We start from the raw sequence: 16,131 nt of genomic DNA on the forward strand, positions 1-16,131 counted from the left end.
TTGAACATGGCTATCATATCACCCCTTAACCTTCTCTTCTCCAGGCTAAACATACCCAGCTCCCTAAGCCGTTCCTCATAAGGCATTGTTTCCAGGCCTTTGACCATTTTGGTTGCCTTCTTCTGGACACGTTCCAGCTTGTCAGTATCCTTCTTGAACTGTGGTGCCCAGAACTGGACACAGTATTCCAGGTGAGGTCTTACCAGAGCAGAATATAGTGGTACTATTACTTCCCTTGATCTAGACGCTATACTGCTATTGATGCAGCCCAGAATTGCATTGGCTTTTTTAGCTGCTGCATCACACTGTTGACTCATGTCAAATATGTGGTCCACCAAGACTCCTAGATCCTTTTCACATGTACTGCTCTCAAGCCAGGTGTCACCCATCCTGTATTTGTGCCTTTCATTTTTTTTTTTGTCCAAGTGTAGTTGTCTAATCTGTTAAGGTCATTTTGAAGTGTGATCCTGTCCTCTGGGGTATTAGCCACCCCTCCCAATTTGGTGTCATCTGCAAACTTGATCAGGACATAAATGGATAAAACATTCCACATTTGATGGGCTTCCAGCTAATAGTACTTGACTGCAGGAAGTTAAAGGCATGAAAAAGGGGAAAGGGAAAAGCATGTTTCGCTAACCCAGGAGATCTGTGTTTTGTCAAGATTTTACATAATTAACAGATTTCAGCGGAGCAGGAAGGGATTTGGGTGGACATTTCCTGTAAAAATGAGGAATGAATGGACCTTGGCAAAAATGGTTGCAGACCCTCCCTCCCCCAGGGAGACCTCACCTGCTGGGATTCCATGGGAACAAGGTGGAAAATGGGCCATATTCTTTAGTCTGCAGCTGTCCTAAAGTAGGATATTTTAGACCAAGGGTGCCTAACTTGTGGTCTGTAGGATGCATAAAGCCCCATCAATGGTTCTTTTGTGGCCCCAGGCAAGACCCACCACAAGTGTCTGAAGGCAATTCACGCATAGGAAACTGCCTTATACTGAGTCAGACCACTGGCCAGGGACGTCTTAGCCATTGAGGCTACTGGCACAAGGCGCCACGGCCTGAGGAGGTCGCTTGCGCCCTCCAGCCCCACCGGCAGCGCCACTCTTGCCCGCCTCTTCTCAGGCTGTGGATGCGGGCATGCTCACAGGCTCCGTGTTGATGGCTCCCTGCTGGGAAGACAATGAACTGAACTGGCCAGCCTAAGACTTTTCCTTTCGGACTTTTCTGTTGCTACAAGCCTCAAATATTTGGAAAATCATATAAAATCAATGCCTTTACGGATTCTCTTCATTCCACCGCCATTTTACTTCTTTTAACCAAGGGCTTCAGAACTGCTTGGTCCCCACCATTATCCCTCAAGCGGGAGACCACGTACACACAGGAAGAGACCCCAAGGAACAATCACTGGTCAAATGCTTTCCTCTGGAGCCCACCTAGGTGACAGTCTATGCAAACAAGGTTTCATTGTTTTGCCCAGAAGGACACTCAAGATGTTCCTCCTGGTACTTATCTAACATTTGCATTTCATTTCCTCTATGTTAATCCAGTACAACCTGCCCCTTTTGTGACGTTTTAGTGATGTAACAGTGATGTAGTGATGATGTTTTACGAACTGTATTCTGGGGAATGAGGGAAGTTTTAAAAGTTTTTGTAACCCCATTCCCGGTGTTTAATCTTGCCTTGAACCTGTTGCTCAATAAACGTTGATCGAAGCCATTTTGCTCCAGTTGGTGGCTGGTCTCCTTCCTTTATCAGTCTGCAGGAACCCACAGGCTCTGCCTGACGAGCCAGGTGACTGGGCAGCCTCACACCTGGATTTTTTCCCATAACAGGTGCCTTGTGGAGAGTGGGCAAGGAAGAGGAGAGGCTGCTTTTGCTGCCAAGGCCCAGTCTCGCATGAGGCGCCAGCCCTGAGGTGCAGACAGAAGGCAGGGCTGCCCTGGGTGGGAAGAATGGGGCAGCAGAGTGCAGTCTTGATTTTCTTCATTTAAAAAAATGCTTCGTGTGTCTGCATTTATTTCTGCCCCTTTATAAGATTAATTCAGGAGTGTGTGTTTTTATTTTTTGTAAATCTACCAAAGAAGAAAATAAAATAAAATCAGGATTAAGGGGTTTTCTCAGGATGGAGAAGGGCTGTGTGATGTATCACTCCTATGAGGCAGCAGAACTGCTATCCCACATCAGATCCCAGGAAAAGAGAGAGAGAGAGAGAGAGAGAGAGACAGACAGACAGACAGACAGACAGATGCTGCACCCTAAGATGCCTTGAGCCGTTGGGGTAGGGCATTCGACGGGTGTGATGGAAACCACTGGAACCGCATGGAGCCCTCCCAATGGCTTGCCACATGGACCCTTGGAGCACTGGGGAGAGCCCACAGAGGGTTCCCATGTTGATGCTTTTAGAAAACCAAAGGCTCTTACCTCTTAATTCGCCTAGATCCAGCGTCTTCCCTAGTTGCTGTAGTAAATCCGCCCTGGCTGCATTCTTTTTGTGCTTCTTCCCATCATAGTGTTGCTGTGCCATCATTGGGTTATTAAACCAAGCCATGCAGAGCTGGCAGTACCTGTCAGAGTCTCTTCTCTGATGGGGCAAAGACACCACAGGAGAACTATCCAGGTGTGACTGCTTTAGGGAACTCAGATTGGTCTCTGCAAGAGAACAAAAGCAGATCAGGTGAGCTGAATAAGAAATAGTTTTATTACATAATTATGCCCAACGGGCCTTCTCTCCTTTAGCTATAATAATAATAATAATAATAATAATAATAATAATAATAATTTATACCCCAACCATCTGGCTGGGCTTCCTCAGCCACTCTTTCTCACTCCATTTTCTCACTCCACTTCCAGACCCACCTCCGGCTTGGGCCTCACTTCCTAAACTAGGTAAGGGAGGTGCCCTTAATGGTTTACCTTTCACATTTATCCTCATAGTGGCCAATGGCAACTATAATTGTGGGGTGCATGCAGCCATGTGGTGAGCGCTCATCATCTGTGGCATCTTGCCACTAGCAGAGGAAGAGCCTGTGTGGTCAGACAGCTCCTGGCATTGGATAAAGCAAGGGAACTGCCTCAGGCAGCAGATACTGAAGCCGTTCTTCTCTGTTGGAGGACAGAGCTGGGGAAGAATTGCAGTGCAGGGTTGGAGCATTTGCCTTGCAGGCAGAAGGTCACAGGTTCAGTTGCTGGTGCCTCCAGGCACAGCTGGGAAAAACTGCTCCTTGAAGCCCTGAAGAGACACTGCCAGTCAGAGTAGATAATGCAAAGCTAGAAGGACCAGTGATCAGATTCAGCATAAGGCTACTTCTGCACTGTACATTTGAAGCAGTCTCATGCCACTTTAAACAGTCCCAGCTTCCCCCAAGGACTGCTGGGCACTGCAGTTGGTTAAGGGGATTAAGAGTTGTTAGGAAACCCCCATTCCCCACACAGAGCTACAATTCTCAGAATGGCTTAATAGCCTCTTCCTCTTGCAGCTGTGAAAGGAATGACGGGGTGGCCTCCTAATAATTCTCAGCACCCTCAAAAACTACAGTTCCCAGGATTCTTTGAGGTGAAATCCATGGCAATTGATATGACAACTGCTTTAAATATACATTGCTTCCTATGCTCTGTGTATATGCTACACAGTCAGTTGTTTGTTCCTCTGCCCCCAAAACAGCCTGTTACTGGTGTAATGGAGGACACTATCCCAACCCCAAGTTTGAATTAAGATTCAATGCCCACGCCAGTTGAGTGGCATATACATTGAGAAATAAATAAGTAAATGAATGAATGAATTATTATTTTTTGATATTTACTTATTTCCAAACATAAATAACAACAAACAAAAATACATATTCTGAATAAAGATTCCAGAATTCATACATATTACATCATCATATATCATTTTCGTGTGCCATATAAATTCCCCCTCCCTCCTACTCCCCCCTTTACTTCCCCTCACCCATGTGTGATCACATACCTAATAATTCCAGTTATTGTTACATTTCCAGTTGTGTTGTTTTTAAATAAATATATTTTTTACTTCAAATTACTTTTTATCTTTCTTTTCCATGTGCTTTCACACCTTGCTCTACCACAGAGCAGTACTTCTCCATGTATTCTTTCAGCCCTTCCCACTCTTTGATTAGATCTTGATTTGAGCGGCCTCTGATGTTAGCTGTCATTTTGGCCATTTCAACAAATTCTATTAATTTACATCTCCATTCTGCTAATGTCGGGATGGACTGCAAGAAGATCAAACTTATCCATCCTTAAAGAAATCAGCCCTGAGTGCTCACTAGAAGGACAGATCCTGAAGTTGAGGCTCCAGTACTTTGGCCACCTCATGAGAAGACTCCCTAGAAAAGACCCTGATGTTGGGAAAGATGGAGGGCACAAGGAGAAGGGGACGACAGAGGATGAGATGGTTGGACAGTGTTCTCGAAGCTACTAACATGAGTTTGGCCAAACTGCGAGAGGCAGTGAAGGATAGGCGTGCCTGGCGTGCTCTGGTCCATGGGGTCACGAAGAGTCGGACACGACTGAACGACTGAACAACAACAACAACAAAAAGAATACCCCTCTCCCACAGTATTATTATTATTCTCATGTTAGCAATTTTACCCTAGTTGGCCTGTTCAACTGTGGCCATGCCTCTGGCCTGCCTGGACTTGGGGCTGTGAGGCGTGGAAACCTCTGGTCTTTGCATGGCCAATTGTACGAAGTCACATCCTACTGAAATCAGACAATTCTGATATTTCGCCACCTGCAGAAAACATTGTTGCTTCATCAAGCATTTTTAGAGAGTGAATTTGAATAACCTTCTGCATTTTATTATTCCATGGTGTTTTGTTATACCATCATGATATTTATCCTATGAGTTGGTGCATTATAACAAAGGAACATAGGAAACTGTCTCATACAGAGTCAGACCATTGGTCCATCAAGCTCAGTACTCTTTACACAAACTGGCAGCAACTCCATCGTGTTTCAAAACAGAATCCCTCTGAGCCCACCTGGAACTGCTGGGGATTGAACCTGGGACCTTCTATGTGAAAAACAGGTGCCCAGCCACTGAGCTAAGACTCTTCTTGAAATCTGCTGCCTCTGAACTGCCAGTACACCCGGTCCTGCCCACGCCTAGGCTAGGCGACTGGAGCACCTTCACCGACCTTCCAATCCCAGAGAACAGGTCCCGGTGCAGTGGACTCACAACTGCACATTGTGAGCACCAGACTTTAGCAGCTTTCTAATAGATACTATATACTACAGAATCTACAGGCTTGCATGAGTGTTATAGTTCTCACTCAGCCATCTTATCACTACATAGATAAGATTCTCTCTCACACACCAGTCAGGAAGGCAGGGACGGAAGAACAGAAGAGCAGTTTCTGCCCCCTCCTTCTCAAACAAAAGATCACCAGATTCTTGCAATAGGAGGGGTGAAAATATCTATCAAGCCCTTGTAACTATTGCCATCGGGGAAGATCTGTCCCCCACTCTGGAGTTGTCTAAAGCTATGTACACACCATACATTTACAGTAATGCACACTTAAAGCACATGACTTTCCCCTAAGAATCATGGGGGGGGGAATCCCCATAGACCTATAATTCTCAACACCCTTAAAAAACTATAGCTCCCAAGATTCTTTGGGATTTAAATGTGCAAAGCCTAATCTTAATTCAAAACTGTTTCAACAAGTGGCCATTGCTGCATCCCTAGATTAATGATGTGTTCTGTGAAGAAGGAACCCTCTTTTGTCCGACTCTTGCAGGATTCCTCCACACTGGCATAGCCTGACTGGGGCTGTGGGGCAGCCGGCCCTGGGCACATTATTCTGAAGGCGCAAAAGGGCGTAACCAGGTGCCTCCATGACAGGCAACCTATGGAGAGGCAAGCTGCACCAGGGGAAGCCTGGTGTAGAGCCGTGCTCTCTTCTCTCTCAAGGCCCGGCCCTGGTGCAGCTTGCTTCCCCACTGGGCACCTGTTGCATCCACTCAGAATCTGGTGGCGTCAGCGTTAGAAGACCCTGGCTGCCAAAAAGCCACAGTATGCCACTATTCCCCCCCCCCCCCGAGAGCTGTTTCATGCCACAGCCGCTCTCTCCTCACCCCTTTCCATCTGGTCTGAGTTTTCCCTTTTACATGCACAGGAGTTGCTACCATAGCATTTAAAGAGAAAAAATGTCTTGCACTCTGCACAGCTTAAAGAAAAGGAATGACCCTCTCCTCTCCTCTCCCCTTGCTAGCAAATCTGATTATTAGTTGTGGTTGTGTGGGTGGGGGTGTCTGGCACCTTGTAAATAAATAAAACATTGCCACATCTCTGTAAAACTGCAGACATTTATCACCAGATAGCATATGAGAGAAGTTGTTTCACTATGTCTTGGGCCATAAAACTAAAAGTTTTGCTCTTCTGGGCAGACAACTCTTTGTTTATCATCTTGCTTCTGCCCTGCAGGGAACTAGGCTTCAGCCATTGTCAAAGCTGGTAATAATAACCTCAGAATTTATATCTGATGAAAGCGGAAGAATCGTGACTGAAGATCATGTACTTCCCAGTGGCTGTGCCGTGCCTAAGCCAGGCACAGGTAGATTTAGGTGGGATCTGTTAGTATTTGTATTGTATTTGCAGTGCTGTTGTTGTTTTATTTGTACCGCACCCATCTGACTGGGTTGCCCCAGCCACTCTGGGGGGCTTGCAGAATATACAAAAACATAACAAAACGTTAAACGTTAAAAACTGCACTATATAGGGTTGAATTCAGATGTCTTCTAAAGGTTGTGTGGTTGTTTATCTCCTTGACCTCTGAAGGGAGGGTGTTTAACAGGGAGGGCACTGAGAAGGCCCTCTGCCTGATTCCCTGTAGCTTCACTTCTCACTTCAGCTTCCCTGGGTGGCCCTGAGTTCTAGTATTGTGAGGGGGGGAGAGATTTGCAAACAATCAGATGACTAAATCATCTGCAGCTGACATTTGACTTTTCTAAATGTGAGAGTTAAGAGGGTCTGCATTACTGAAGGTACAATGGGAGCAAGAAAATATGGCAAAATGCAACAAACCAACCCATCTCCCTCCCGCTTTTAAAAAAGGGGGAAGAAAGACTAGATTCTCCATCAGCAGCACAGAGCAAAATGATATTCTGTATGAGTGCTGGAAGGAGAAATAAACGTCTTTGGTGAGTTGTCAATTAAAGGCAGTTCCAGAAACAGTTATACATGGCCAGAGGGTACAGCAACAGCTTCCATCTTACAAGCAAGTGTTCAGAAAATAGGGAAACAGAGAAACTTTTTGAGTGGCATCTACAGGAATAAAGGGGGTCCTCATGAGCCTGTGTGGGTGGCAGTGGCGTAGCAACGGGGGGCGGTGGGGGCAGTGCACTCCCAGTGTTGTACGTAGCAACGCTGCTCCTGAGCGCTATGTAGCAACACCCCGCTCCCAGGTGCACTTCATATTTGCCGCTCTGGGTGCCCAAGCGGCTTCCTACACCACTGGTGGATGGGTGTTTCTAAGATTGCCACAGCAAAGCGAACAAGGAATACCGGTAGCTGCTTTCCTTCAACTTTATTTCTATGCTTCTTGTCTGCTGTCCTGAATCCACATTCAAAGTTCCACCCTCACTTCTGCTTAACAGGAAACTGGTGCATGGATCCAAAAGACAGAACATTCCACCCCTTAAAAAGAAAAAGGGGGAAAGGAAAGCCTAAAGTCAAATGTATTTGGACCTACCTGTGGCCTTTAACGTTGGCTGCTCTCCTGGCAACAGTTTTAATCTTTTGGCGTGAATTTTCCCTTGATAGTGTGACTCAGCCACGACGGCTGAAGTAAAGGACATGTTACAGAGCGTACAGCATTTATTCTTATCCACCGATTCATTGTCGCTGCCCTGGAGGACGAGAAGCAAGAAACAAGGGTGTTATGCATGTCAAAGGCAGCAGTTGCAAGAGGGCCAGACTCAGATGCAAACTCTGGTACAACCAGATCTTGGGGCTGGATTTTGAGGACTCTGGGTGTGACGGATCCATCTCAGACATCCGCCTGAAAGGGGGAAGGAATATGAGAAGTGGGCTGGCATAGAAGGCAAGTGGATAATGTGGGACTCTCCAGATGTTGTTGGACTCCAGCTCCCATCAACATCTGGAAAGCACCAGGTTGGCTACCCCTTATAGTGGGGGTGGGGACGGGGGCTGTAGCCCAGGCCCTATTTAGGGAAGTTTTAATGTCTGGTGTTTTATTGTATTTTTAATATTTTGTTGGAAGCTGCCCAGAATGGCTGGAGAAACCCAGCTAGATGGGCGGGGTATAAATACATTATTATTATTAGTATTATTATTAGTAGTAGTATTAGTATTATTATTATATTATTATTAGGCACAAGGCAGGCACCCCCCCACAGGGATTCCTGTCCACCCTGCCTGCTGCCGGTGTCTATGGGCCTTGGAGTCTGGCTTGGCCTCACCACCGCGTCCCCAACCCCCTTGCTGAATGGCTGCCCAGCCAGCGTCAGGGGGGATTGCCTGCCAAGGGCCACACCAGCCAGCCAGGCTTCTCCCTGCACAGACAGGCAGTGGCACAGCACAGCCCCACTTGGCTCTGGCACGTGCACCTCATGGTATTGGTGGCAAGGGCTGGCCTGGCGCAGTGGGTTCTGTTGACCCTCCATGCCCTGCTCGGGGCACATGCCCCAGGCAACAAAATAGATGCAACACGGCTGCCTGATATAAAGAACAATTACATGTTGCATTCCTGCCAACATGGGAACTGTTGGTCCTATAAACACAGCCTTGTGAGTGAGATTGCCTAGCTAGGAAGGTAAGAAGACTAGCCTTGGCCTGGCTCCAAATAAGAATGTTTGTGTTTATTAAGGGAAGTGCATTCTTGATGAGAAATAGTTCTATAGTCCTAGATAGCTAACTAGTTGGAGGAACAAAGAAGCTATGCTTGCCCAGCTTCAGAAAATACATCCAAGAGTTGTAGGCAGTTGTAAAAAGGATATAACCTAACACATTATCAGTCAAAATTTCAAAGGACAGAGAGAGGTTAGCATACAAGTTAACGGTACTGTACAGGGTTAGCCTGGAAATCTGGAGGTCCCTTACTCTGCTTAAGCTCCATGCAGACCCATTTCTGCAAGCTGGATCACACCCAAACTTCCATTGGAAACAGAAGAGGAACTCTCTGCAAGCCACTTCAGCAGCTGAGGGTTCTCATAACAGGCCTTCATGGGCCATCGGTTTCCATATCCATCTGCCTGCATCTAAATCAGTGTTGGCTGAGGGGCCCTTGGGACAAAAAAAGTTCCCCACCACAATTTACATACAAGAGCACTATTGTCACCACCACCACCACCACCACAAATCGGGTTCTACCATGAGTAAGAGCACGTGTTGCGATCGGGACCTGGCAAGACACATTCCCTTCCTGTGGGGGTGGGGCCGGTAGCCGGCCTTAGTAGCTAATGGTCAGTTAGGAGTTGCTGGGCAAAAGTTAATGTTGCAACTTGTGATGGACAGCTTAGCGTCCTATTTAAGCCTCCGCACGTAGGGTGTTCCTTTCTCTTGGCTTCGGCTGCTGATCACCCGTCCCGCCCCCCCTTTTTTCTTAGGCCTCTGCTTTGACTTTGCTCTGCCTGTCATGGGGTCGTCTGCTTTGTAGCAGGGGCCCAGTAGGAATTTGTCCATCTGGCCGATTGGCTGTGCCTTTTGGTTTTGCCTACTGCAGTAGCAACTTGTCACAACTTGTAAGGTTGGCGGTTAGGCATTGGTTCCTGTGTGGATTGCTGGATTGGGCGCTGCCCATCCAGAATCAGGTTGATGCTGGGAATTCCGTTAAAGGAATCCGGCGACTCTTATGCTTTGTCCGAAGCCCCCGGTAGGGGTTAGGGCCATAAGCCGAGTCCCCGGGACCATTGAGGAAGAGGGACGCGTTGCTTCCCCCCGGTCCTTAACTCTCCTCAGTCGCATTCTCCCAATCGCTGGTTCTAGGCCAGCCTCTGTCCCAGTGTGACAGTAGTCTGAACCAATGCCTACGCAACCACTCACCGAATTTGTATTTAAATAAAGTTGTGGCCCTAAATTATTTGCCAAAAACCCAAACCAAAAATCTGTCTCCTGTGTCAAGTCAATGGGGGGTGGATTGAGGTCCTCGATACGCAACAACAATTTTATTATTTATACCCCACCCATCTGGCTGAGTTTTTCCAGCCACTCTGGGCATCTTACAATAGAAGCATCCTTGTCCTGCCAAAACGTTTGATTTCAAGAAGCTCAGGAGAGGAGACAATGCTTACAAGACGCACAAGTGTATACAGGGACAGGTAGCAGAAAACAGGGTTAAGCTGGAATAGATGGACAGCTTTGACAGTGGACTCATTTCCTGTGAGCTGCCTCTTACACACACACACCCAAAAGCATCCCCCATTGTGAGTAACATTGATGCTGCAAGCTTGTATCAAACACATTGTGCTAAGATTTTTCAAGGGGTGTGTGCCTGAGATGTTTTTATTTTTCTCACTGTGCCCGCCACCCCAGAAAGAGAAGACAATGTTGCAGAATTACTGCTGAATATAGTCTACCATCTAATCATAGTGGATGCTGTTTCCGGCCCCAAGAAGCAACAGCACCCCACAGTGACACACAACATCCAGAGCATTGTGAAGGATGCAAAATGGTGGCATGACAGCTTCTGCCCTTTGCCCTGGGGGGGGCATCCCACCAAAAAGCCCAAAACAAACCTTGGGGCGGGGGAAAAGAAATTTCTGTTCCCCCGGAGGAATTTAATAAATTAGTCCTCCCAGTTCCTTTGTCCACAAACAGCTATTTATACACAGCAGCTACATGGGAGAAGCAGAAGCCAGGACAACAGCAGAGTAGGTAAACCTTTGCCATCTCTCCTTGCTCTGCATTTTGGTTGCTCTCTCAGCAAGGACAGCCAAGCTGCCAGATTAGGGTTGCGATATTTCAAACAGTGAAAATCGAGATAGAAAAGTTGTTGAGTTTTTAAGGGAAACCAACCAAAATGACACTGCTGGCATGGATTGCCATACAAACAAAATGGCCATGTTGATGTGGTTTTTTATTCTGGGCTAGGGAGGGCTGCAGGTCTTTGGTTGAATTTTTGTTTGTGTCTGCTGGTGGGAGCAGCACTTTATTTCATGGCTAGGGTGGTGCCAAAATTTTCTACTGCTCCTGGGTGGGGTATCATCATGTTTTCATATTTTGTATTGAGTGTTAATGTTTATATGAATTTCTCTTCTTTTCTGTGGTATAATATTTTTATGTTTTCCAATGAAAGTCACTTAGAGACTTATAAGTAACAAGTAACTAATATGCTTAAATAGTAACAGTAATAGTAACAATAGCAACAACTACTACTACCACACCCTCCATTGGCATGTGGGCTCCCCAGAAGGTTTGCCGGGGTGAAAGTGACCCTCAGACCCAAAAAGGGTTAACAGCTCCGATTCAGTGCTTTAAATTGAGCTTAAACAGATGACCAATGGAGATGGCATAAGGTCAGAAAAGACTGTGCCAATCTTTAGGCCTAGATAATAGTCTGTTGACAGGAGTAAGCCAGCAGTAAATTGCACTGTGCACATTGGAGTTAACCCTTTATTAACAAGAACAGGATCTGCACAGACTTGGCAGAGTGTCAGGCCCAAAGAGCACAGGAACTCATTCCCACTAAGTCTTGCCACATGGATCAGTTACCAAGATGAAAGGTCCTCACCTCCCCACAGCTGTCATTGTCTCCTCCTCTTCAGGTTTCCCCCCAAGCAATCGAAGACTGTTCCTGTGTGGCACCTGTCTTTGCTCCTTCTGCTTCATGCCTCTTCTGGTTCTGGGAGACCAGCAGAGAGGGGAGCTTGTTGCAGCAGCAGGAGGAGATACCTTCTCCAGCCCTGACTCCTCTGTGCCTCTTGGCCTCCCTCCTCTCCTTCCCCTGCTTCAGCTGCTGCCTCTGATTCTGGACTTCTCCCTGCCACACACTCTCCCAGCTCTCTAAGCCCTATTACCTCTTCAGCGACACCTCCTCTTCCCAGTCTTCTCCCTCTGACCACTCATCATTGTCCCACCACTGCTCGCTAAGCCTTCTTCCCTTGGTGGTTCCCCAGCTGGTTCCTCCCCCCATTCCCCTCCATCCAACCAGTCCATGACATCTGGACTCCATATATTGGATCACTTGAGGTTTCTGGAGTGCCTTTGAAAGACCGTGGATCCAGTCTACCATTATTGGCCCTGAAAACAACGTTTTGAGTGTGAGAGGTGAGCTGCATGCCATATTGAGGTGCTTTATGTTGGGCACCTCTTATTTAGTTATTCTGCCATCTTTCTCTCATTCCATAAACACAAGCACAGCTTCCATCAGTAACAACCATGACAGTTAGACCACCCACCCCCTGCAAACAGAACCCGCCATAAATTAGAAGATGCTTCCAGCCACATGAAAAATTAAAACTCTCTAGGAGATGAGTTTGTTTAAAAAAAGATCACAAAAATTAGCAGCCTTCCAGCCAAAAATACACACCCATGCTGGGCTTCCATCGCCTTGAAGCTCAGTGTTCTGGATGACAAATGCGGCAAGGAAGCTTGATCAGTATGTCATGAATATTCACCAAGCCCTATCAAGATTTGTGAAATGGTAAGCCTGAACTGTAGGAACGTAAGAGAAAGTGAAATGCTGTGATGTGTCCAAATTGGACTACAAACCTATAAACTAAGGGCATTTGCAGATGATGTAGTTCTTTTGTGGTAAACCCTTTGGTTAATGTGATAAAGCTATTTGAAATGATAAAGCAATTTGGTGATTTAGCTGGTTTTTATACTAATAAGGATAAAACTAAAATGTTGGTGAAAAATATGGATCAGCATATGAGAAAAGTTCTGCAAGAGAATTTGGGGTAAAGGTGGAGAAAAAGGTGAAATATTTAGGTTATATAACAAATAAAAATGCAGTGTTATGTCAAAATAATTATGCAAAGGTGTGGAACAGCATGAAATTAGATTTGCTAAGATGAGAAAGTTTTCATTGTTGGGAATAATATCAGCTATAAAAGTGAATGTGCTCCCTAAGATGTCTTTCCTATTCCAGACAACACCAGTAATAAGTAATATGAACTGCTTCAAACAATGGCAAAAAGAACTATCTAAATTTATCTTGCAGGGGGAAAACCCCCAGGGATAAATTTAAAACTTTAATGTATGCTAAAGAAAAAGGAGGATTTTCTTTCTTTGTTTGTTTTGCCAAATCATTTTTATTAGATTTTCCAATTATACCAATCACATCAAATATTTCAATTTTACATATAAATATCAAATAATCCATATAATCCAAATAGATCCAAATAAACTGCTGAATTGTTAATTTTAATACTTCCCACGCTTCAAGCTTTCAGGAATTTTAGCCCGCCTCTTATTTCCATTGCCTTCCACAGCCCTTCGATGTCTCCCATCTCCCCTCTGATGTTGTCTGTCATTCTGTCCAACAGTATTTCATTCCTCTTTCCTTCACACCACTGAATTGTTTCCCAAGTGAGATAAAACAGCCGAAAAAAATCGTATCTGTGTGGATTTTATGTCCATAATTTCCCATATATTACGTTTCCCCCTGACATGGTGTTTTTCTAGTCGAATCCAAAGGTCCTAACTCAGCAGCTGCCATTTCACTCAACCCTGATAAATTCCATACAGTGCGTTCTGCTCATTTCCCTTTCATACCAGCTGGATCCAAGCCTTTTCAGGGGAGTTGCCTGTTGTATTTTAAGTTCGGTATATTAAAAGTTATATATATTGCCCCCCCCGGCTCTGATACACAGTCCGGTTTCTGCATCAAGTCGACTCCTAATTACAACTGCGTCATAAATCATATCAGACATTCCAGGCAATCGACCAAGTCTCTTGTAGAAAAACGAAAACAACCAGCAATCAGGGGGTGCTTTGCCAATTTCCAGGTTAAAGCACCTTTTATCTTCTTCCAGATGGCTTCGAAAAATACCGGATCTTTTTTGTATAGATGGTGCTTTTTTATCTTATATTTGTTTCCACACAGTTTATATTTTGGAGGCTGTATTACTTCTGCAAATGTCGCACTTTCCAGTTTTGAAATCTCACTTGCTATAAATAGTGAAAACGTCTCTTTTTTTGGGTGGGGGGGTTCCCCATAGATATAATGTAATATGGCAAAGTTCAATAACAGAGAGTAGGGCTCCACCCCCCCCCCTTTTCGTTCCGTTCCCACATACTGATAAGATGTTATAATCTTCTTTCTCTTGATCTTTCTTGTCCTTTCAGTGGCTGGATTATTTAGCAAAGTACTTCTTCTCCTTCTTGCTTGAAGCGTGTCCAAAACTTATTATCAAATTATTCATTTAAATAGTGGAACTCGAGAGTAGATGGGGTAGCTTCAGGGAGTGCCAAGATTCTCTCGGGGGCTTTGCGCCCAAAAGCCCCCCTGCTCCTCCTTCCTCGGAGTTCAGAGCAGGGTTAACGGACACTGCGGGCGATGCAGCTCTTCCCATAACCCCTGGGAAGATTTCAGGAGGCTGATTTACTCCCATCTCAGCCTCTAATTACCCCATGAGAACTGGAGCGATGTTAATATCCGCCATCACCCTCCCGCTTCCTGAGCAGAAGTGAAAAAGGAGGATTTTCACTGGCAGACCTAAAATTATACTCTGAAGCAGCCTGTTTGAGTTGGATGAGGGAATGGATGGTATTGAAAAACACGAGGTTACTTGATGTAGAAGGTTATGGGTAGTATGCATATTTATGGTAGGAGAAAGTCAAGGTCCACAGAGAATTTTTTTAAGCATATTATAAGAAGTTTGTATAGTGTGTGGATCCAATATAAAAAAATTTCTTGAAGGAAAACACCATTGTGGTTATTTCCAACAAAGGCATGTGCTCAAAAGAAATTGAATATGGAAGCAGAATGGGGTATATAGAGAGAGAGGTTTTCTGGAGGTGGTTGTGAATTGAAAACACAGGAAGAAATTCAGGAATTAGTGACGGGATGGCTTTAATACCACCAAGTAAATGAATTATTTAAGAAAGACAGGACACATGGTTTAATAGACCAAACATCTGAATTTGAATTAAGAGTGCTAGAAGGCAAAGAAAAACTGATTCTGAAAATGTATAAAATGTTATAAGAATGAGAAACGAAATATGAACTGGTTAAGTCTGCAGTTATACATTGGCCTAAAGATCTGGGACATAATATTGATATGGTAGAATGGGAAAAGTTGTGGAAAGTAGATATGAAATATACTGCCTGTTTAAGGCAGTATTTTAATGTATAAGGAAAATAATTTGAAAATGATATACAGGTGGGTCCTTAACACCTAATAAACTGGCCAAGATGTGTAAGATTGTTTTAAGCAAATGCTGGAAATGCAATCAGTCTGAAGGGACATTTTTTCATATGTGGTGGACTTGTAAAAAAGTGACATGCTTTTGGGAAATGATACATAATAAATTGAAGAAATGTTTAAAATAGACATTAGGAAAAAGCCTGAAGTATTTATTTTGGGAATAATCAGTGCTTTTTTCTGGGGGGACACGGGGGTATGTGTACCCCTAAACATTTGGAGGAGCAGCAGTAGTGGGAATTTGGGTAGTTTACACGCCCTACAGAAAGAGTGCAAGGCATCCTCTTTGTGAGTGGGTTCCTCTTTTTCCTTAGTGCATCGTATTTAGTTTTGGATTCTGGCTGGCCTTTGGGAGAGGGGGCGGGGGCACATTGGCACCGAGCAGAGTGACTGAGGGAACACTGCCAGCGGTGTCCGCTCTCTCGCCCCCCCCTTTTCCCTAGGTGCATGCACCCCTAAGGCTAAATGGAAGCAGTCTGGAGGCTGGGAGATGTTGAGCAGAGGCTCTGTGAGAGGACTCAAGGGATGTGTGGGGGGTGCCTGTGCGCAACTTAAGAGGGCGACCTGCTGTCTCTCCCCTCTCCCCCCCTGACTCTCATGGACATGGAGTCCCTGGCACAGCTTGGCGCTACTACAGCTACAGCTGCTGCTGCTGTTTGGATGAAGATGGCTTCTTCTGAACCACAGTCTCCCGCTTTCATTTTTTGGGGTGGGATGCTGAGCTAAAGGCAGTGGGTTTTTCCCCATTTACTGTATTTATTTTTCCCGATTTGAACTATGA

The 16,131-nt window shown here is 45.3% G+C and overlaps 1 protein-coding gene and 1 long non-coding RNA gene across 5 annotated transcripts in view; one reads left to right on the forward strand and one right to left on the reverse strand.

The window, feature by feature from the left end:
- ZMAT4 (zinc finger matrin-type 4) overlaps nt 1-16,131 on the reverse strand; it is a 241,476-nt gene that overhangs the window by 74,488 nt on the left and 150,857 nt on the right. For all 3 annotated transcript variants that reach the window (XM_033158971.1, XM_033158970.1, XM_033158972.1), the window contains exons 4-5: nt 7,712-7,868; nt 2,421-2,648 (exon numbers count right to left, since the gene is read on the reverse strand). In XM_033158971.1, coding sequence (XP_033014862.1) covers nt 2,421-2,648; nt 7,712-7,868 — 385 coding nt within the window. The remainder of the gene's footprint in view (nt 1-2,420; nt 2,649-7,711; nt 7,869-16,131) is intronic.
- Nucleotides 10,797-16,131, forward strand: part of LOC117052197 — a 45,893-nt gene continuing 40,558 nt past the window's right edge. Inside the window, exon 1 of one of the 2 annotated variants that reach the window (XR_004427229.1) lies at nt 10,797-10,854. This is a non-coding gene — a long non-coding RNA (uncharacterized LOC117052197). The remainder of the gene's footprint in view (nt 10,855-16,131) is intronic. The other variant, XR_004427228.1, reaches the window with a different exon arrangement.

This window comes from Lacerta agilis, chromosome 8, assembly GCF_009819535.1.
Source record: "Lacerta agilis isolate rLacAgi1 chromosome 8, rLacAgi1.pri, whole genome shotgun sequence".
NCBI lineage: Eukaryota > Metazoa > Chordata > Lepidosauria > Squamata > Lacertidae > Lacerta > Lacerta agilis.